General features: G+C 35.8%; 3 protein-coding genes across 4 annotated transcripts; 2 read left to right on the forward strand and 1 right to left on the reverse strand.

Moving 5' to 3' along the window:
• On the forward strand, positions 7,849-10,496 carry LOC109229652. The gene is made up of 6 exons (XM_019395175.1): positions 7,849-8,280; positions 9,214-9,311; positions 9,409-9,480; positions 9,688-9,812; positions 10,006-10,078; positions 10,236-10,496. The coding sequence occupies exons 1-6, from the start codon at positions 7,956-7,958 to the stop codon at positions 10,338-10,340; spliced, it is 798 nt and encodes a 265-aa protein (XP_019250720.1). The 5' UTR covers positions 7,849-7,955; the 3' UTR covers positions 10,341-10,496.
• Positions 16,234-19,151, forward strand: LOC109229653 (S-adenosylmethionine synthase 3). 2 transcript variants are annotated; one of them, XM_019395176.1, is made up of 2 exons: positions 16,234-16,341; positions 17,691-19,151. In XM_019395176.1, the coding sequence occupies exon 2, from the start codon at positions 17,698-17,700 to the stop codon at positions 18,868-18,870; it is 1,173 nt and encodes a 390-aa protein (XP_019250721.1). In that variant the 5' UTR covers positions 16,234-16,341; positions 17,691-17,697; the 3' UTR covers positions 18,871-19,151. The 2 variants fall into 2 exon arrangements, with proteins under 2 accessions (XP_019250721.1, XP_019250722.1); XM_019395177.1 differs by having other exon boundaries at positions 16,237-16,341; positions 17,696-19,151.
• Positions 18,938-22,321, reverse strand: LOC109229654 (thioredoxin-like 3-3). The gene is made up of 3 exons (XM_019395178.1): positions 22,188-22,321; positions 22,050-22,075; positions 18,938-19,627 (listed from the first exon to the last, which is right to left on the reverse strand). Exons 1-3 carry the CDS (start codon positions 22,275-22,277, stop codon positions 19,408-19,410), a joined length of 336 nt encoding a protein of 111 aa, XP_019250723.1. The 5' UTR covers positions 22,278-22,321; the 3' UTR covers positions 18,938-19,407.

The raw sequence follows: 23,000 nt of genomic DNA on the forward strand, positions 1-23,000 counted from the left end.
GCTTCTCGAACCACGTCGCACCAGTGCACCCGTGATTGTTGACACATTTCGACTTCGTTGAGATTTGGATTTGGGTCACATAAATGTGCACCCGAATTTAGGAAAGTAATATTATTAAAATACGCGCTTAAAGCAACTACGCGTTTGGGCTTTGCGAGGGCCATGAAATTTGCTAAGTGGCACGCCTCGGATTCTAACTGTTTTGAAAGAAATATGTGAACGGGGGCCAAGCATCTGAGATTTTATAGGGCTTGGCGCGCCTCAATTTATTCTAGCTTAACGGTTCTAAACTAATTCATGAGGGCCATGCACTACGAGTTATCTAATTATGGCTCACTTCAATCTATTTAATGGGCTTTATCCGCTAGAACTAAACGTGATTAAAGGCTTCCCTCCGACTGACTAATGATTCGCACGAGGAGAGTTACTTATTTCGAGCAAAGGGATCAGTCTAGCACAAATGGACCGAGGGCCCAACTGATAAACCTGATGTGATTAAACATGGTTGCAGATTTAATGCATGAAGAAATCGGGCTCCAGGTGAAACCAGGCCCAGCGACGTGAAATCAACATTGGGTCCAGCATGGAGCCCGGTGGTCCACAGGCGTGAGGCTACTTTGAATTCCAAATTAATATCAATCCAAGTTGGCTCATGAGAGAGCCCAATTTTAACGCAGGCCAGCTTCAAACAGAGATGAATTCCCTGGTTCGATACCGCACAACAACACAAGGAAGTAGTCTTCGCGTTTGATTTTACAGCACATGTGATTTTGCCTCAAGGGAATTAAACAATTTCTGATTCTAAAACACATTGCAATACCTTCCACGCAAACACCTTAATCCAAACATCAATACGAGCCTAATTTAAATTATAGCAACCATCTAGGAATCATTATTGAAGCTGACACATAATTGTTCAAGTTACTTGCTCACTACAACGGGGCTGCAGTTTTCAATAAAATAGGCTCATATTCAGGACTTCTAGTTCTAACCTTTATATGCAATATTCAGATATTGAGAACATGAGCCACAATCAATTCCAAATGTCTCAACAGTATCGAAAACAGTCCGATCCAGTCTTAATTATACAGTCCAGATTTATACACATACAAATCGATTCTAAACTATGCTGTACAATTAAATTTAACGCCTATTTAACTACCAACACCCACAGTCCAGGCAGCATATTTCAGGATCAAATAAGTGAGTAATTGTATTCCATTTCAAGCTCAAAGTTACAGCAGAGTCGATTCAAGCGTGTACCTGGAAGTCAGTGATCAACAGGAAGAAGAAAGATCAGCAGCAGTAACAGTTCTCAGCAGCAACCCAGGAATAAGTTCAAAATTCAGTAATAAATCAGTTGACACAGCAAATTCAGGAACAGATTTGAAACTCCAGCGATAGATCAAACACAGCAACAATTTCTATCACTGAAGCAACCCAAAACCAGCTCGAATACCCAGAAATGAACACAGGAAAGCAAACACTCAAACTAAGATCACAGTTGACTCGAATCTCCCAAATCCACTGCCTAGATGGCTCAAACTGTCTTCAATCCTCAAATATTGAACAAAACACAAGGCAATTCAAGTAGCTTTCATCCTATATGAGCTAGAGAATTGAATTCAATGATCGAATCTGAAAATGACCTAAGTAACACTAATATAACAGTAATTTTTTGGGATTTCTCTATTAGATTTCTATTGTTTTTGGATTTTTGAAGGTTTGCATTTCAGATCAGGTCTGACATTGGAGACGAAACTTTTGGGGAGGATTTTGGAGCTGAAAAACTTGTGAATCAAGGCAAATGAATGCCTATTTATAGGTGAGCTTAGGTCCACTTTCAGATTTTCCTTTTACCCCATTGGTCCCTATTTAATTCTATTTTTTATCCTTTATTTTCTGACTTGTCACACAAGTAACTACCCTAAGTTTACTGAATTTCAGTTTAAAACCCTTCTAGAAAGTCCTAGGGGGTTCTATTCTGATTTTCCTACCCTTAGAATCCCTAAATTACCCTTGTATTAATTCTGAAATCACTATTTCTAATAAAACTACCCTTTTCCATACCCAACCTACCCCTGAAACCCTTTTGGTTTTACCCTGGTCAAAAATGACCCTAGTCAACTAATGAGAGGCTGGGACACTCAGATATACCCAAACAATTAAGAAAACTTAAAAACTGAACTAATTAACTAAGATTATAATTCAACCCTAATTAATGCTAAGGATAGATTAACAACAAAGGGCTAACAGCAAAATTAAAACTAAGAATAAAATCACTACCATAGCAACAACCGAAAATCGAATTCAAACACAGAAATATGAATCAAACCGAATTAACATTAATTCTAAGAGAATAAAATTAAACCCACAGGAGATATCAACAAGACCAAAAATTAAACCTAAAACAGAATGAACAAAGGTCAATTAAGCAAAAATTCCAAATCAGTTCACATGAAGAACAAAGATAGACTGTGAACAAATAAAAATAGAAAATTAAATGAAAAAAAAGGAAACCTTACTGATTTGACTTGACACTTAATATTTGATGTTGTAGTTCCTACGAAAATCACAAAAAATACTTGAGGTTGAATGGTTTGAACGACTGAAGCTTGACCTCGGATCCAGGATTTGAGTGAGTCTGGGCATATTCGAAGGATGTTGTTGACATATCAGGCATGAGGGAGGCATGGGGGTCATGGGGTGTTGTTTTGGGGTGGTTTGAAGGCGGCGCCGCCGTGGGCGGCGGAGGCGGCGCCTAGGGTTTTGGCTATTCGAGGGAATCGACTGGGATTCGAGGGAAATAGATTGGGGGTTTGGAATGGGGAGAGTGAGAGGACCTCATGGTGTAAATTTGGTGGTATTTGGTGGCCGGCCGCCGGCGGAGGCGATTTCCGGCCGGTGGTTCGCGGTGGTTCACGGTGGTTCACGGTGAGGAGTTCTCTAGGATGTGGAAACGGTGAGAAGGGGGGTAGGGGAGGGGTGTTCAGACAATTAAATATTAATGACTCCCGACTTCTGAGCCGTTGGATCGCCCAACCTCGACGGCTCAGATCTGCTAACGACGAAACGGTGTCGTTTGGTTGTAACGGGAGACGGGTCGGTATTGGGGTATGGATTTGGGCTAGGGTTTGATTTGGTTTTGGGGGGGGGGAGAAATCCGTTTGGGCTTGGAGAAGGGTGAATGAATTTTGGCCCAAAAAAAATCTATTTCTTCATCTCCTTTAGAAATCTCCTTTTATTTTCAAATTCTTTTTGATTTCTTTTCAAAATAAAACTAGGATAAAATCTAAGCTAATTCCTAAATGCAATTAACCCTACCACATTGCACTAATTAACTAACAATTATCAACAAACTAATGAAAACCCAATTTCCCAAGAATTCCAAACTAAAATTAAAAGTGCAACAATAAACTATTTTTGTGATTTTCACCAATTTATAAAACAATTAATTTATTAATTAATCCTAAAATGCAAAGTTAAATCCTAAATGCAAATGCGACATATATTTTTATATTTTTCACTAATTAAAAAGCACAAACAAATGCAAACGATTAACAGAAAAATGCCACCAAAATCCACAAAATTGAAAATAATGAAAAGAAATTATTTTGTTTGAAATTATAGGAATAATTCATATAGGGAAAAAATCACGTGCTCACATATAGTACACGAAAATTTGAAAATCGTGCTGAATTCTAGTTTTATAGCCTTAAAACGCCAAAAACGAGGAACGGTCATGGAAACCCAATGATTATTGCTCGTTTGGGTCATTTTTATGGTCCCGCAATATTTTAGGGGATTAGGAGACGGTCGCTTGAATTTATGTATCGTGCTGAATTCAAGTTTTATAGCCTTAAAATATGAAAAAACTAGGAACGGTCATGGACAAGGCGATGACTATTGTTCATTAGATAATTTTTTATGGTCCCGCATAATTTTAAGGGATTCGGCGCCTGCTGCCCGAATTCATGTAGCACACGAAAATTTGAAAATCGTGCTAAATTCCTGTTCTATGGTCTAAGTCAAAAAACGAGAAACGATCATGGTGAAATAATGAATATTATTCATTAGGTCATTTTTATGGTCCCGCAAAATTTTAGGGGATCCGGAGATGGTGGCCCGAATTCATGCACATGGCATGGATTATAGCACACGAAAATTTAGAAATCGTACCGAATTCTTATTTTATGGCCCTAAAACGCCAAAAAATAAAGAACGGTCCTGGCGAAGCAATGACTATTATTCATTGGATAATTTTTTATAGTCCCACAAAAATTTAGGGGACTCGAAGCCGGTCGCCCGAATTCATATAGATGGCGCGAAAATTCGAAAATCATGTTAAATTCCTATTTTAAGGCCCTAAAACGCCAAAAATGAGGAACCGTCATGACGAAGCGATGAATATTATTCATTAGAATATTTATTATGGTCCTACAAATTTTTAGAGAATTTAGATATGGTCGCCCGAATTCATGCATATGGCATATACCATAGAACACGAATATTTGGAAATCGTGCTTGTTTTAGGGACCTAAAATGCCAAAAAACGAGGAATTGGAAATGGTGAAGCGATGACAATTGTTCATTAGGTTGTTTTTTATATTTTCGTAAAATTTTAGAGGATTCGGACTCGGTCACCTGAATTTATGCAGATGGCGTGGACTATAGCACACAAAAATTTTAAAATCATGTTGAATTCCTGTTTCACGGCCCTAAAACACCAAAAAATGAAGAACAATCATGGTGAAGCGATGAATATTGTTCAGTAGGTCATTTGTTTCGGTACCGAAAAATTTTAGGGGATACGGAGCCAGTCGTCCGAATGCATGCAGATGGCGTGGACTATAGCACATGAAAATTTGAAAATTGTGCTAAATTTCTGTTTATGGCCCTAAAACGCCAAAAAATGAGAAACGGTCGTGGCGAAGTGATGACTATTGTTCATTAGGTCACTTTTTATGGTCTCGCAAAATTTTAGGGGTTTCGAAGCTGGTTGCCCAAATTCATACTGATGGCGTGGATTTTGAAATCTCGCTGAATTCCTGTTTTATGGCCCTAAAACGTTAAAAAAATGAGAAACTGTCATGGCGAAGAGGTGAATATTGTTCATTAGGTCATTTTTGTGGTTCCGCAAAATTTTAAGGTATTCATTGCCCGTCGCCCCAATTCATGCAGATGTCGTGGAATATAGCACACGAGAATTTGTAGATTGTGCCAAATTCCCGTTTTATGGCCCTAAAACGCCAAAAATCGAAGAACAATCATGGCTAAGCGATTCCTATTGTTCATTAGATAATTTTTTATGGACCCGCAAAATTTTAGGGGATTCAAAGACGGTTGCCCGAATTCATGCAAATTGCGTGGACTATAACACACGAAAATTTTGAAATTATGCTGACTTCCTGTTTCATGGCCCTAAAACATCAAAAGTGAGGAACAGTCATGACCAAGCGATGACTATTATTCATTAGGTTATATTTTTATGGTCCCACAAAATTTAAGGGATTCAGAGCCGGTCGCCAGAATTCATGCAGTTGGAGTGGAGTATAACACAAGAAAATTTGGAAATCGTGTGCTGAATTCCAGTATTAAGGCCCTAAAACACCAAAAAATGAGGAACTGTCACGGCGAAGTGATAAATATTGTTCATTAGGTCATTTTTATGGTCCCGCAAAAGTTTAGGGGATTCGAAGCCGGTCGCTAGAATTCATGCAGATGGTGTGGACTATAGCATACGAAAATTTGGAAATCATGATGAATTTCTGTTTTATGGCCCTAAAACGCCAGAAAATGAGAAACGGTCATGGGGAAGCAATGAATATTATCCATTAAGTCATTTTTATGGTCCCGTAAAATTTTAGAGGATTTGGAGTCGATCGCCCGATTTCATGCTGATGCGTGGACTATAACACGAAAATTTGAAAATCGTGCTGAATTCTTGTTTTATGGCCCTAAAACGCCAAAAAAGAGGGACGTTCGTGGCGAAGTGATGACTATTGTTCATTATCTTATTTTTTATGGTCGGTCGACCGAATTCATGCAGATGGCGTGCACTATAGAACACGAAAATTTGGAAATCGTGCTGAATTCCTATTGTATGACCATAAAACGCTAAAAATGAGGAACGGTAATGGCTAATCGATGACTGCTGTTCATTAGGTCATTTTTGATAGTCCCGTAAAATTTTAGGCTCTTCGGAGCCGGTCGCCCGAATTTTGGAGATGGCATGGACTATAGCACACGAAAAGTTTGAAATCTTACAGAATTTTTGTTGTATGGCCCTAAAACGCTAAAACGAGAAACGGTCATGGCGGAGCGATGAATATTATTCATTAGGTCAGTTTTTATGGTTCCGCAAAATTTAGGGAATTCGGAATCTCGCCTGAATTCATGCTTATGGTGTGAACTATAACATACGAAAATTTTGAAATCGTGTTGAATTCTTGTTTTAAGGCCCTAAACCGCAAAAAAAAAAAAAAAATGAACGGTCATGGCGAAGCGATGACTATTGTTCATAAGGACATTTTTAGGTTCCCGCAAAATTTTAAAGGATTCTGAGCCAGTCGCCCGAATTCATGCAGATAGCGTGGACTATAGCACACGGAAATTTAGAAATTGTGTCCTGTTTTATGGCCCTAAAATGTCAAACACGAAGAACTATTTCAGAGTTCAACACGATTTCTAAATTTTCACCCGAATTCATGTAGATGACGTGCACTATAGCACACGAAATTTGAAACTCGTGCTGAATTCCTCTTTTTGGTCCCTAAAATGCCAAAAAACGAGGAACATGCTGAAGCCGATGACTATTGGTCATTAGGTCATTTTTATAGTCCCGCAAAATTTTAGGCGATTCGGAGCCGGTCGCCAGAATTCATGCAGATGACGTGGACTATAGCACATGAAAATTTAGAAATCGTGCTGAATTCCTGTTTCATGGCCCTAAAACGCCAAAAAATAAGAAGCGGTCATGGCGAAGCAATGACTATTGTTCATTAGGTTATTTTTTATAGTCTCGCAAAATTTTAGGGGATTCGGAGCCACGCCCGAATTCATACAGATGGCGTGGACTATAGCAGCGAAAATTTGAAAATCATGCTGAATTTCTATTTTATAGCACTAAAACGCCAAAAAACAAGGAACGGTCATGGTGAAGCGATAACTATTGTTCACTATGTCATTTTTATGGTTTTGCAAAATTTTAGGGGATTCGTAGCCGGTCGCCCGAATTCAGCAGATGGCGTGGACTGTAGCTCACAAAAATTTGAAAATCGTGCTGAATTCCTGTTTTATTGTCCTAAAACGCCAAAAAACGAGGAATGGGTATGCCGAAGCGATGACTATTGTTTATTAGATCATTTTTTATGTTCCCGCAAAGTTCAGTATTCGCTTTAGGGTCCGATTATTCCGGATTCGCTTTGGAAATTCTCACTTTAGGGGGTAAAACACTCTTTACCAAAGGCATGATCCAATTAATCCGAATTTGATTTGGGAATTCTCATTTTAGGGGTAAAGCGCTCCCTATCAAAGACGACTCCCGTGACTTCTGATTAAAAATGGAGGATCACTAACTATCTCACCACAACCATTTGGTAGTGTTAATGGTGGTTAAGGAGATACTAGAATGCTCCTACAAAGTTTGGAGAAACCTTGGCCAATGTCTTACCGATTGTCCTAATCCACCAGAATTGTGCCATCCTATTATGCTGAAAAAGAACCGAACAACTTTTGTAAAAGCAGGTACAAGGATCCCTATTCTCCAACTTGTGGTGACCACGTGTAAATGCTTAGTATATTCATATTTATGTATAGTCGTGTCACTTTCCTTGCCTTTCCCATTTTTATCTTATCTCCAACAACTACTTAACTAGTGCACGAACCAAAGCATATATTCAACTTCATACTCAGATTCTTGAAATTAATCAATTCTTGTTTGCTTTGTATTACCAATGGCTAATATGGTGAATGCTTCACCAATTGCTTTCAGCAAACACTCCTCTCCTTCTTTTTCTTTCCTCAGTTTCCAACCAATTACTTCTTCCAAAATTGCCACTGAATCTTGTAAAAGTGCAGTGTTTAGCAATGCCAAAAGAAGGGCTTTTTTTGCTCCTACCTTAGCTTACAAGAACTTGAATTCTGAAGATATTGTTGATATAAACAAAGTTGAATTAGTGAAAGAAAATGAATTGGAAGAAGAGGATTCTACTACTGATGAGACCCTTTTGTATTCATTCAGTCCTTTGCCATTGATGTTTGTTGCTGCTCTTCCCGGAGGTAATGCTGCTGTAATACTGCTATACATTAAGCCACTATTTGGTGCTAGTTTTAACTGAGTTTAACTTTTATTTGGTGTCCAAAAGATAATTATAGGTAACAGTCCGTCAATAATAAGTGAAATATAGCTTAGTTTACCAACACCTACGACATGTTAAAGTGCTTAATACGACCTTACTTGAACAGGATCTAGGATCTGTTCTATAAGCTTGTAGCACTATATCCTTGAGTTCTAAGGAGACAGGAAATCAAGTCCGGTTGATGAGGCATGGCCAATAGACCAGAGCATGATTAACAACTACCTTAGCCCTCGGGTCATGGCGCCATAGATGATCGTTCTCGGCTCCCAACTATGGGTGTGCTGGGATGGTCTCAGAGGCGGACCTAGGATTTTTAAGTGCCCCCTAAAGGCTTTTAGTGTTCACGGTTCCAAGTGCTTTAAATTAACTATTTTCAAGGTATATACATATGCATATACAAGATTTTTGCCGAAGCTTACGGGTCGGGTGACTCCTCACTATAACATATAGGTCCGCCTCTGGATGGTCTGATGGCTGTCGGCCCTCGGGTCATGGCGCCGTAGATGATCATTCACGCCTCCCAGCTATATAAAAAAAAAACTGCTTAATGTATCCTGAAAATAGTTAACATGGTAGTAAATGCTTATCTTCTTTGTTCATAATAGTATCTTGTATGTCCTTTTCCAAATGCCAATTTGATTGGAAATTTGGCAATTTTTTCTTGTTGAATGTTTGTTTGGTTTTCCATCCGTTGTTTGGTATCTGCATTGGGACTCGATTTATTTCCCGTGTAAGGCCCGTTAAAGAGGGAATTTCTTGTTGAATATACGGATTTACAGATTGTGAGACTGAATAAAATACTTTTAAGATATTGAAATTAATCTGATGAAAAATTGTTGGTCATTTTATTCAGCTGGAACTATAAGGTCTTTGTTTGGTCCTTCTGTTGAGCTTGTAAAATCATGGAATTTACCAGATTGGCTTGTACATTGGGGTCATCCTGGTAACATGGTATGTGTGCTGTTAATTCATTGCAGCAAAACAAAATAACTCAGATGATTACTATATTGAAGTGAATTTGCTAAAAGGATCAAATTCCCTTTTTCAGGCTGTTGTGCTCTTTGCTATGGGTGGATATGGGACTTACCTTGGTTTCCGAATACGCTTTTCTGACGATGTGGTAAGACTTATCGAAAAGGATTCAACTTATACACACTGACAGTTTAACGAAAATTTCTTTTACATTGTCGTCAGTTTACAGTAGTTAAACTAATAAAGGATCTAACGTTGTTGTTGTTGTTGTTGTTGGCTTTCCGTTTATTTTTTTATTTTTATATTTTTGGATTGAAGTGTTTGATGAATTAATCTATTATTTGGTGATATGTAGGAGGAAAAGGCCAAAGCCAAAGATTTGCATCCAAAACTTCTAGGAGGAATGTTCTTCTTCTTTGCTCTTGGAGCTACTGGTGGAATTACATCACTTCTTACTTCAGATAAGCCTATTTTAGAAAGGTAGCTTATAAGATAATTATACTAGTTAAATTTGATGATAACATCAATTGATAACATGAATAGAATGATAACTAACATGTTGTAATATGTTAAACTACACCGATAATGTTTTTAAAAAAATTACAATGTCAATATATATAACTTAAATCCTTTAGATAAATAGTCGAACTGATTTTTTCTGTTTTTATTGCAGTCCTCATGCTGTCACAGGTTTTATCGGCCTGACTCTTTTGACTATACAAACCATTTTACCTGCACTATTTGAGGTAAATCTGCTCAAATCCTCCAAATTATGACTCTTGTTTCATCAAGAAAACGAATTCTTCTTTCCTTTTACATTGTCAATAACTAGTTTGGAATGGAGACGTAGTTAATTGATTGATACTGATATTATATTTTCTTGAACTCGAATTCTTTTTTCAGGGAAATCCCGGGTTGAGGAATGTTCATGGCATATTGGGTAGTGGCATAATGACTTTGTTTCTAGTTCACGCTGCACTTGGACTTCAGCTTGGATTAAGTTACTAATCCATTAAAAGATTAAAAAGAGTAGCCTGCTGGGAAATTCATTTTTGGCTATGAGAAAGATTATGTTTAGAGGATTCAGTGAAATACTAAGTCATGTTCAAATTTGAAATAAAAATGATTAATTAGTGAATTCAATGAAATACTGAGTCATGTTCATATTTGAAAGAAAAAGAAAAGATTAATTAGTGGATTCAATGAAATACTAAGTCGTATACCGTATAGCAAAGATGCATGTTTCTACTAATTAATTTAAAATGCAACTTAATTAGATATTTCAAAGGTTAAAATTAGAATTTGTCAGCTTCAATTGGTGGGGTTTTTTTTTTCCCAAATCAACCTCCGAAGTTGTAGAGTTTTTTTTTTTTTCCTTTTGTTTTTCTAGAAAATAAAGAAAAAAGAATTGACCACTACTAATTTTGACAACGATGGGCTCATTCACATACCTATTAAATAAGTACTTTATCAAATTAATTACTCATCTTTTTTTCTTTGTCGGTCCTGGAAAATATACTACGTAACTAAGTTTCCCTGTAACTTTGACATACTGATGTCACTTGATTATTCAACGAAACCACTAGAATTAGGCGAATTTAACAGATTCTAGAGTCTATGGTAGTCCCTCCGTCCCAATTTATTTGAAGGTGGTCGATTTTTAAAGTCAAACAAATTATTGTTAGACCGTAATATTTTTTATATGTCTTTTAAATATTTTATATTATTAATTACTATAACTTATACTACTTTTTACGTGGTTTTCAAACATATAATTTTTATTTTCAAAACAATTTATGTCCAAATAATAATTAAAACTAAGAAATTTAAATCTCGAAAAAAATAAAATGTCACATAAATTGGGACGAAAGGAGTACGGATTCAGAATATAAGTTTTGGACTTTTGGGGTGGGTCTCATTATATAGCTCGGATCCCAATGTCCGATCGTGTGAACAGAAAAACAAATAATTTTGTTATAATTAAACAATCAAATTAGGCCAACAAATATAAGAACTCTTTAATATACGTGTGACCGACACTTTTCTTCTTCTTTTTTCATCCCATCTACACTCTATTTGATGAAAACAATTTAATTGTATCTAGTGTTCAATTCAATCAATAAATGTAAAACAAGTGATATTTTCTACTTATTTATAGTTAAATATGTTTTTTTTTTGCTTTAACATTTTATTGCTAGATTAATTTTTTTTTTATTTGATATAAATATCGAATGTCTGTTAAATTTTTACCCTAGTTGATTAATTGTGATACTCCATTTTTTTCATTTGATTTGAGATTCAAAAGTACTATTTGCACGTAAAAGTGTCTGAGTTTTTTCCTGATCTATATCGGCCTATCAATTGAAAATAAAGTTATCTCGATTAATTTTTTAAAACTTTATTTTTATTTAAAATTGGACTTTTGTTGTAGTAAATATTCTTTTATTTAAAATTGGATTTTTACTTATACTTCTATTATCATTTAGGACGTCCAATATTCAGAGTCCACCTTTTTATTTTAAAAAAAATTAACTATGACCGACACTTGGAAATCCTACTTGCTTTATCTCTGATCCAAGTAGTACAAATATAAATACTTGACAAGGACTATATATATATATATATATATATATATATATATATATATATATATATATATATATATATAGCTTAGCTATAAGTGAACTGTCAATGATTGTAAGTTGTAACGGATCTAACTTCTTTTCCTCTTTTCTACGTTGGCTTGATCTGCCCTAGGGATCCACACATGATCTGTTCTTCTTTTTTCTTTTTTTGGCTTTCTCATTATTATTTTTACGTACCCTGTCGGTTTCATTTAACGAAACATTATTTTGTTATTGTTCTGTTTTAAAAAAGTATTTTATTTTATACTTAAAAACAATTTAATTTTAAATTTTTATTTTATTGTTAATGACACGCTTTTATAATCACCTGAGATTAACGTGTTAAAGACCATAAATATCGAAATCCATTCTTTTTTCTAATTCCATGTCCAATAAAACTATGCTACATAAATTAAGGGATTCGACAAAGGTAGAATGCCTGGTCAAAGGTATAGTACAACAGGCGTATTTGTTTTGGCTCCCGAATAAGAATAATAAATAGGCGATGCATCATCTTTGCTACTACTTAGTACATTATACATCTGCGCTCCAACTGCGGTCCCGTTATACTAATGTGGTAAAAAAGATTAATTCAACGATATATGTCTGCATGTCGAGAGTTCGTGTTTAATTCAAGATCAAGTTAGAACAACTATTGACGTTGGAAATGTACCTCGAGATCAATTTATGTGCTTGAATTGTACTCAAATGTTTGCAAAGAGATTGGGCATTTTTAAATTATCGTAAATGCAAGAAATTTATAATAAATATTTAAGGAAATTAATAACGATAAAGGAAATAAAATATAGTATAATGCACAGTATAATTTCTAAACTATAAGTGTTACACTATGCCATTAGCACTGAATTTCTTCACTGTCTTGGGGAATTCCACTGCACATGCATGTTGATAATTTTTTGCTCCAAACCAACTTTATATGACAACATTATTATCTGGGAAGTCAGATTGAATTAGATTTGTCTTTGACTACAATCTTTTCCTACATTGTTTCAATATTTTCAGATATAAAAAGTTATAATCTATAATTTTTAAATTATAAAATTCAATAAGTGAGACAAAAACCATAAGATTTGATTCTTAATAGTCCAATTCCTTCATTCTTTTTAAGGTGATAGAGTCCCAGAAAAGACATCATCTTTTATCCCTATGCTAAGTTCAATGCTTTCTCCATCCCACAATATGTGTTATTTTCAATTTTGGAGAGTTAAGTTGACTAATTTTTGAAATAAAGTTAGATTAGATAATTTTATATTTTAAAATTAAATTTTAGATATCAAAAACTATACAAAAAGTACTATAAATGGTAATTCTTCTCATATCAATATCAATATGATAGAAAAATATATTCTAAACGTTGATCAAAGTTCATATAATTTAAGTGGGTGTTTGGACATAAGAATTGTAAAGTTCCAAAAAAAAAAGTGAAAAAAATTTCGAGTGAAAATGATATTTGAAAATTAGAGTTGTGTTTGGACATGGATATAATTTTGGGTTGTTTTTGAAGTTTTATGAGTGATCTGAGTGCAAATTTTGAAAAACAGCTCTTTGGAATTTTTCAAAAAAATTCTAAAATTCATCTTAAAGTGAAAGTTGAAAATTTTATGGCCAAACACTGATTTCGAAAAAAAGTAAAAAATTCTTATGTCCAAAGAGACCCGGCTCTAAATCTCGAGAAGCAAAAACGTAACACATATTTTTTGACAGAGGGAGTATTATTTATTAGGACAAAAAGTGGTCAAGATAAAAAGAAGAGGAGCCAAAAATTGTGAAAGGAACAAAAAGACAGATCAAATGCTTGAGTAATTGTCACATACAGCTAAGGCTTTTTTGGTCACACAAAAAAGACTACTTGAGCTTTGACATATGTTTGCAATTTGCATTACTCTTAAGTCTTAAATCATATTTTAATCATTCATTTTTTGGTCGGAATGAAAGGGAGATCCGCCCTACACGCCATGTTACTCTTGACGTGCCACGCATATATATAATTAAAGAAGATATTTTGTTTCTTTTGTGGTATTTACTATAATTAATCCTTTATTTAATTAGTGTAATTAAATACTTTGATAAATCATTACGTGACATGCAAATTCTAGGCTCAAAATGCTGAAAGTTCAATAAGAGATATTAAAGTGTACTTCAATGCAAAACCTACCACTTCATAACTTCAACTCATCTTGATTCGGTAAATCAAGAAAATATTCTCTATTATTTTTCAAGATTTTATTCTCCAGTATTAGATCTGCCAAACACCACCAAAGGATGTAGTGCAATGAATGAGACTGCTCTTCCCTTAACCAGAGGTCTCGGGTTCGACCCTTGCATATGGAAAAATCCTTGGTAGGGAGCGCTTCTCCCCGAATGGGGCCCTACGCGGCGCGAATCCAGATATAGTCGGACTCCAATGGGGGTACGGACACCGGGTGGGAAACCAAAAAAAAAAAAAATCTGCCAAACAATCAAAGAAATTAAAGAATCAGTTAGGCAAGCTATAGTTTCTCTAAAAATTCTCATAATTAATTGATGAATCTCAGAAGAAATAAATACAAGTTGCAATAATCTAGTTTCTTAAAATTAAAAAGATCTTTAAAAAAAATCCGCATTCTTTCTTCTTCCATATTTTCTTTTACATCAAACAAAATATATTACGTAACTAATTGACATAAAATTTCAGAAATCACAAAGCTAGAAGGGAAGATATGAAGTTACACTCTTTATGTAACATGATTAAATTGAATACTAAAAGTTTAAAACATTAATTTGACTCGTATATTATGTAAATGTTATGGGACGAAAATTTCAATATTTGAACGATAAAATATAATACAAATTAAAATAACCGTTTAATATGTTAAATATTGTTGAAGTTACGTACTTATATAAGTTAGATAAAATAATACTCCCCCAAAAGAATGACGGGAATCAGAATATGATGACCAATAAATATATTCTTCAGTGTTAATCCTAAATTAGTTCCTATATTTTTTTAAAAACAAGAAATTACATAAAATAGGTAAATTGCAATTTTAGCTGAAGATACGTAATAAATTTTTGAAAACTCTTAATGGAAAAAATTATTTGACTTCAAGCAAGAAATATTTAATATTAGGATTTTTTTTTATCTTCTAATATTTGAACTCCAAATCTTTAGTAGGGACAGATACTATTATATTCTACCAACTTTAGATAGCTCGAGTTATTAGTGCAAATGTTTCAACATTTTGACTTTACACCATATAAAAAGTGACATATATTGTGCAACAGAGTATTTTACTCATTAATATGAAACCTAAACTAAGGGCCGTTTGGACATAGAATCTTTTTACTTTTTTTTTGAAATTTTTTCACTTTTTTACGAAATCAGTGTTCGGCCATAGAATTTTTAATTTTCACTTGAAGATAAATTTTGGAATTTTTCGAAAAATTGAAAAACTATAAAAAGGTATTTTTCAAAGTTTTCACTTAGATCATTCACAAAATTAAAAAACAACCCAAAACTATATACATGTCCAAACACAACTCTAATTTTTTACTTGAAAAAAAATTCACTATTTGAAATTTTACGATTCTTATGTCCAAACGCCCCGTAAGTATTTTGTTCTACCAACTATAGAATAAAATCAAATACTTAGAAAATCAAATCATGTCAAAAAGTTGGTAACTTCTTCCCTATGGTCAAAAGAGACATCTACCAAACCTCGTTGTTGGTGAGTTAAAAAGCCAACTAGTATCAAAAATTAGTTCGACTTTTAAACTAACAAATCCAATTCTTAAAGCACAACGTACAACTCCGCACTGAAAATTCTCACCAACCAACTTCTTCTGATTATTATTATTATTAAATTTTTTTTATTTTTTTATTTTTTTTAAGATTCTCACCAACTTCAACTAATAGAAAAATTTATAAAACCATCTTAATGGGAACATGTGAGTCATAACTAACGTAACGACGCATAAAACCCCGAAAATAGAATGGAAATGTACGTTCATGATTGGCTACACGCAATTTCAGGGATCATCTGGACCGTTAAAATAAACAGTGGGTCCCGCAAAGAGAGGGTAAATTTGGGGTGCTAAATCGTGTTTTAAACAAAAAAACGGTGTGGTGCTAAATGGGTCCCACAGAAGGTCATTGTGGGCCATAGGTTGGTTGGTATACGAAATGAAAGTGAGAAGAAAGAGAGATTGAGAAAGCGAGTGAATCATACGCTCCATTCCCCCCTTCAATTTCGCTTGTGTATAAATACTGGACCGCAACTTCCCCAAACTCGTGACCATACACAGATCAGATCCAATTCTCTTCTGTGTTTCCCTTCTCTGCTCTCAAATTCTTCAGATCTACAAAGTTTTCTTCATTTTCAGAGGTATGTTTGTCTAATCCATGCCGCAATTTTACAGTTGCTACTTTCTTTTTCTGTATTGAATTCGTAATCCGTGTTACTCACTTACTCCTATTAGATCTGTTATGAATCTTCATGCGTACTTTTTTGTTGATTTAAGATCTAGATCTCAGCATTTCTGTGGTGAATATTCTCGTTATATTGAATTATATTTATGAACATGAGTATCATACGTGTTAGATTCGTTTGGTAATAACTGAATGTCTGTAAATTAGTATTTTTCTATCGACATTTTTCAATAACGAGTCGTATTCATGAATTACTTAGGTTAATAGTTAGATCTCAGCATTTTTGCGGTGAATATTCTCGTTATATTTTGTTATATTTGTGAACATGAGTACTATACATGTTGATTCGTTTTGTAATTGTTGAATGTCTGAAATTTTTTGATATGGAGTCTTATGCATGCATTACCTAGGTTAATGGTTAGATCTATTTGTTTACTAGTGAAATTATCTTTGATTGTTATGTTATTTGTTGATATTGGCAACACTAGTAGTCGGATCTCATTGATAAACTAGTCTTATGGTAACAAGGAGTTGTATCTGGAAAAAAGTTTGATACTTTTTCATAAATTTGGGTAGTTTAAGTTTTAATGGCGAGTGTAACGGCATAAGCATGTTTGATCTTGGTTAATTATTGAAAAGGAATAAGGAAAATAGTTATTTTTAATTGTTGCGTTGTCTCATCTGAAGTACTACTCAGATCTCATTCATAAATACCTTACAGGGAGTTGCATCTGCATATGATTTAAGGGCTAACAATGTAACTCTTCACTGTTAAGTTTAGAAAGGGAAAGCCAATAAAGCAACCAAAAAAGAAGTTGACTCTGGTTGTTATATTGTCTTCTAAGGTTATCTGTAGGTCTGTTGATCTCATTGCTAATAACCGTCTTTTAACTAGTAAANCTTTAAAAAATCTCTAAAGTTGAGTTTTTGGATAAAATCTGTGATGAATCTTCATGCATATTTGATCCTCAAAATGGTCTTGTCCGCTAGATCTTCTTAATAACAACGTTTCCACTACAATTATGACCTAGTTATATTGCCAAATAAGTGTTAATATAATGGTGGTCAACTCTGGTTATTCCATCAGCTTTAATACTTCTGGTCTTCTGCCTCTAGGTGGAGAATTCTTTTCTTTGAGCACCTCAAATGGCTCCTCGAGATGATTAAATTCCTTTTCTGTTATTTAGTTCTGAGTTCTGACTACTTCTTATTGTCTCATGTGTGACGCAAGCAGTTTTTTCGTGATTTTCTGGTAAATTGAATATTTTAAGATAGATTTTAACACATGCTCTTAAATTTGATCAGGGCAGACATGGAAACTTTCTTGTTCACTTCAGAGTCGGTCAATGAAGGCCACCCCGACAAGCTCTGTGACCAGGTCTCAGATGCAATTCTTGATGCTTGCTTAGAACAGGATCCAGAAAGCAAGGTTGCATGTGAAACCTGCACAAAGACAAACATGGTTATGGTCTTTGGAGAGATCACCACCAAGGCCACTGTCGACTATGAGAAGATAGTACGTGACACATGCAGAGGCATTGGGTTCACCTCAGCAGATGTTGGCCTTGACGCTGACAACTGCAAGGTTCTTGTCAACATCGAGCAGCAGAGCCCTGACATTGCCCAAGGTGTTCACGGTCATCTTACCAAGAAACCAGAAGAGATTGGAGCTGGTGACCAAGGTCACATGTTTGGCTACGCCACTGATGAAACCCCAGAGCTCATGCCCCTTACCCATGTTTTGGCCACTAAGCTTGGTGCCAAGCTTACTGAAGTGAGGAAGAACAAGACTTGCCCATGGCTCAGACCAGATGGCAAGACCCAAGTTACTGTTGAGTACAAGAACGACAATGGTGCCATGGTCCCCATTAGAGTCCACACTGTTCTCATCTCAACTCAACATGACGAAACTGTCACAAACGACCAGATTGCCCAGGACTTGAAAGAGCATGTGATCAAACCTGTGATCCCAGCTCAGTACCTTGATGAGAAAACCATCTTCCACCTCAACCCATCAGGTCGCTTCGTCATCGGTGGACCACACGGAGATGCTGGACTTACCGGCAGGAAAATTATCATTGACACCTACGGAGGCTGGGGTGCCCATGGTGGAGGTGCTTTCTCAGGAAAGGATCCTACTAAGGTGGACAGGAGTGGTGCTTATATTGTTAGACAGGCAGCAAAGAGTGTGGTCGCCTCAGGACTTGCTCGCCGCTGTATTGTGCAGGTTTCTTATGCTATCGGTGTGGCGGAACCACTTTCCGTGTTTGTTGACACTTACAAGACTGGAACAATTCCAGACAAGGATATTTTGGCTCTGATCAAGGAGAACTTTGACTTCAGGCCTGGAATGATGTCAATCAACCTTGACTTGTTAAGAGGAGGCAACTTCAGGTACCAGAAGACTGCAGCTTATGGTCACTTTGGCCGTGATGACCCCGACTTCACATGGGAGACTGTCAAGGTCCTCAAGCCAAAAGCTTAAGTGAGGTGGTAGCCTTTTGGCCATTATTTTTCTTGCAGACCAATAAACAAGCTTCATCATATCATACATTGGTGGCAGGAGAAGAGAATTTGTGAACATTTGTTATTTTTCTTTCTTTTTTTTCACCCATTTCTGCAGTACTTTATTTTATTTTGATACTGTTAAGTAGCAGTGATTTAAGTTTCCCTGTTAAGTAGCAGTGAATTAAGTTTCCCTTGTTCTATCATATTATATATGAATTTGTCAAATTATCTCCTGAGGTGAAAGACTTTGTTTATCAATTGGTTTGCCTTTGTCTGGAAACACTGTTATGCAAATACAATCAGGTAATAGTTTATTGCTACCTTTCCATGCCCATGGTAAACTGAGAATTGTGATAAAACTAAAAGCAGAATTTCTAAAATTTGGTTGTCTACAATTGATAATAATGAACAACTTAGTCTGTTGACAATACAAAAGTACAGTAATCTGTTATAGAAACTGCCACCTATGATCCAGTGATTTGTTTCAATTGCAAAAGGCAATTGAAGATTCCTTCTAAGAGTGCAACCACAGACGGTCATGCAATCGCTCTTCTCCTCCACCAAACATCTCATCAACCCTCTCACCATCTCGGTAGAAATGAAAAGTTGGCGTGTAACGAATGTTCTGAGTTGTCTCTGGACATTCATCGATATCAGCATATATGAAAGAGAGTTTAGGGAACTTCTTGCTCAGCTCCTGAAATGTAGGAAAGATCTGGTTGCAGACACGGCACCTACAAATGCAAAAGCGATGATTATCAGTACTGGAGAAATTAGTGTCAAAACACTTTTGAGTAGTTTCTTGGTCATTTGATGGCTTTCAGAAACTCATTGTCACCGTATAGTTTACGTCTATTGGTTTCAACATTATAACTTCCAGATTTATCAAGTTGACAGAAAACTGACATCCATAGTGTCTAATTTCATTTACTTGTCTTCAGATAGTATGTTTCATACTGCTTAAAGATTATGCTCTACTAAATAAGAACATAGCAGAATCAAGTTAAGATTTCAAAGTTGATTTCACTACAGCAAACACTCAAATACAATGAGAACATCCAAACAGGGAATTAGCAAGAATCCCACAAGACAACGATGAAACAATCTACTTATAGATATCTGCTTTAGTTCGCAGCCAAACAGCATCAACTAGTAACCGATGAAAAACCAGGACCATTTTATAAGAAGATTGAGAGCAGCCTCATGCACTGGCAAATAACAAAATTGACAGAGGAAGACAAAAATTCAAGTAGTGTTTTGAAACAAAGGTACTATATGGCTACGACTTTTTAATTGAGCGATACTATAGCAGCTTTGTGACTTCAAATCCTTAATATTTTTAAATGAAGTATCCTCTAGAACTCGATGACACAATGAACACAGGAGGACTTAAGAAGATCTAGAGCCACAGCCTTGTGCGCTAGCAAGTAACATAATTGACAGAGGAAGATGAACTGGCTTGAAATCTGGAAATATGGGGTTGATTGAAAAGCCTATGTGGTACAACTTTCCTTCACCATTTGCAATTTCTGCTCTCAGCACTTCCACTTTTCTGCTGTTGGTTTCTTTCTATTAGATTCATTCATATTCTAGTTGAATTTCACAAAAGATGCTCGAAAGAACTGTATACAAATCAGGCACAGAAGACTCAGAACGTAACAAGCGAGCACCAAAAAAGTAAATATTTGAACCAGAGATGGAGTTTTAACCAAAATTGTCCTTAATGTTCAGGGGCAGGTTCATTTTTATCCTTCAAATATACATCTACGCGCACATATCATCCTTAAGTTTGCCAAAGTTGAGCAAATTTGGTCCGGAACTGAAAAGCTGATGATGAAGTTCTTTCTAGTTTGAAACATAATCACAGGGGCGTATCAGCAGGGTGAAACAGACAAGGAGCTAGACATGAGAATAAAGAATTTACTGTGTTAAACAAGATATATCTTCCCTGTAAAGGAAAATGAAAAAAGAAACAAATAAATAGCGATGAAGATTATAAGTCCAGAACAGTGCTTCTTGAAGAACTCTCTAGATGATTCTTATCATTTATTAACTTTTGTTTGCTTCAGTGAGTAATGTATATTTGTTCATTAAATGACAAATTTGGTTAAAAACTCGGTAGAGATGTATACTCATTAGGATTTTACCTGTTCCAATCCCCTGGTAGTAACTGCCCCTCCCCCTCTTCTCATCCAGATTGGTACACAGTCAGTGGCAGAACTAAGTAGAAGGAAGGGGGTTCAGTTGAATTCCCTTGGTCGAAAAATTATACTGCACATATAGGGTAAAAACAATTTTTTTTGGTTATATGTAAGCTGTCGAATCCCCGTGATATGAAGAAAAATTCTAGTCTAGAGGTAAACGTCCTGCAGAGTCCCACAAGTGGGGTCTCGGGAGGGTAGTTTATACGCATACCCCACCTCTATCCTTGAGAGGTAGCGAGGATGTTTCTGGTAACCCTCGGCTCAAGAAGATGAAAAGCAACAATAGAAACAAGTAATATCAACCACAGGGGCCAGAAAGATAATAACAACAATCTAAGAACCATAAAAATAGGCTGAAGGGAGCAATAGCAACAAGCAGTAACAACGGCAAGTAAACGAGATTCATAGGTTCAAATTCCAACACATTCTAAATTTTTTAAATCCCCTTTGTATAACTTCTGGCTCCGCCACTCTTATACTTAACTCCATAAAAAACTAGGGAAAGAAAAAAATTAAATGGGATGGACCCATTTGGAATAAACAGAAAGAATATTGCAAGCTTTTAGACTAGTTCAATCTTTTATCCTACTGTAATATCAAGAAAACTTAGAGAGTTAGAACACACAGCAATTGCCTAAGCACTTCCAACCAAAGAGAAAAACTCCTACAACATTAGGCTATAAATATGGTAAAAATCCAAGAACACAGAATAAAAAGGCAGCCCGGTGCACCGAGCTTCCGCTATGCGCGGGGTCCAGGGAAGGGCAGACCACAAGGGTCTATTGTACGCAGCCTTACCCTGCATTTCTGCGAGAGACTGTTTTCACGGCTCGACCCGTGGCCTAGTGGTCACAGGCTCACAGCAACTTTACCGGTTACGCCAAGACTACTCTTCCAAGAACCCAGAAAAAAAGACCAAAAGTAAAAGATTTTTAGTGAACCATTGACTTACCAAGAAGCCCCATAATTGATTACAGCCTGCAAACACAGTTTTCCCAAAAGCAGAAGTTAACAAAAGCTTTAATTCACCATTATCTAAAAATAAAAAACCTTGCTTTTTCAAAAAAATTGTACAAAAAACTTAACTAACCGGAGTTTTAGTTGTTCTGATACTGTGAAAAATGTCCTTTAGATTTTCGTCACCGGTGGCTGTCTTCAAGTTCCCCTGTTCTTCACCCATTTTTTACTTCTTTTTTCTTTTTTCTGAATATTTATCAAAACCCATTAATTATTAGTCCAATAAATACCCCCACTACATCTCTTACTACCCCATTTAGTCCAATTTTTTCTCTTGACGAATCTGCCCCTGAAAGTCTAAAGAATTCACGGAAAAAGTTCAAAATTTGTTCATATACTACTCGAAATTACTCAAATTTACTACCCTCTATATTACTTTTGGGTCTTGTATATCTTTGCTAGAGGCGGATCCACGATTTTGGTAGGATGATTGCACCATCAAGAAAAAGTGGATCCAGAATATTAATTTTACAGTTTCAGCCTTTAGCTCTGATAATAGGTGAATTTGACTATAATCACACCTTAAATAATCACCTTCTTGTGTAGTTTTAATGCTAAAAGTGATAACAAAATGCTCTTATTAGTGCTTTTCATAATTTGCAGGCGATATATGTATAAGGAAGGCTAAGGAGCAGGTTTTGGAGTCAAAATTGATGAAAAAGAGGCCAACTGTGAAATTTCCCAAGTGAACCATGCAAAACAGGCCGAAGATTCAGAGCACTGGGTCCACCGCGGTTCCACCGCGACCGCGGCAGAACCGCGGTGGAAAGCAGCTGCAGAGAACCGCGGCAGGCGCAGAAACTTCAGGGACCAAAGTGTCAATTACGGGATTTTTAGACCTAAACCCTATTTAAAACATTAGACTTCGCCCAAGAGAGGCATGTAT

The sequence above is a fragment of the Nicotiana attenuata genome, chromosome 7, assembly GCF_001879085.1.
Source record: "Nicotiana attenuata strain UT chromosome 7, NIATTr2, whole genome shotgun sequence".
NCBI lineage: Eukaryota > Viridiplantae > Streptophyta > Magnoliopsida > Solanales > Solanaceae > Nicotiana > Nicotiana attenuata.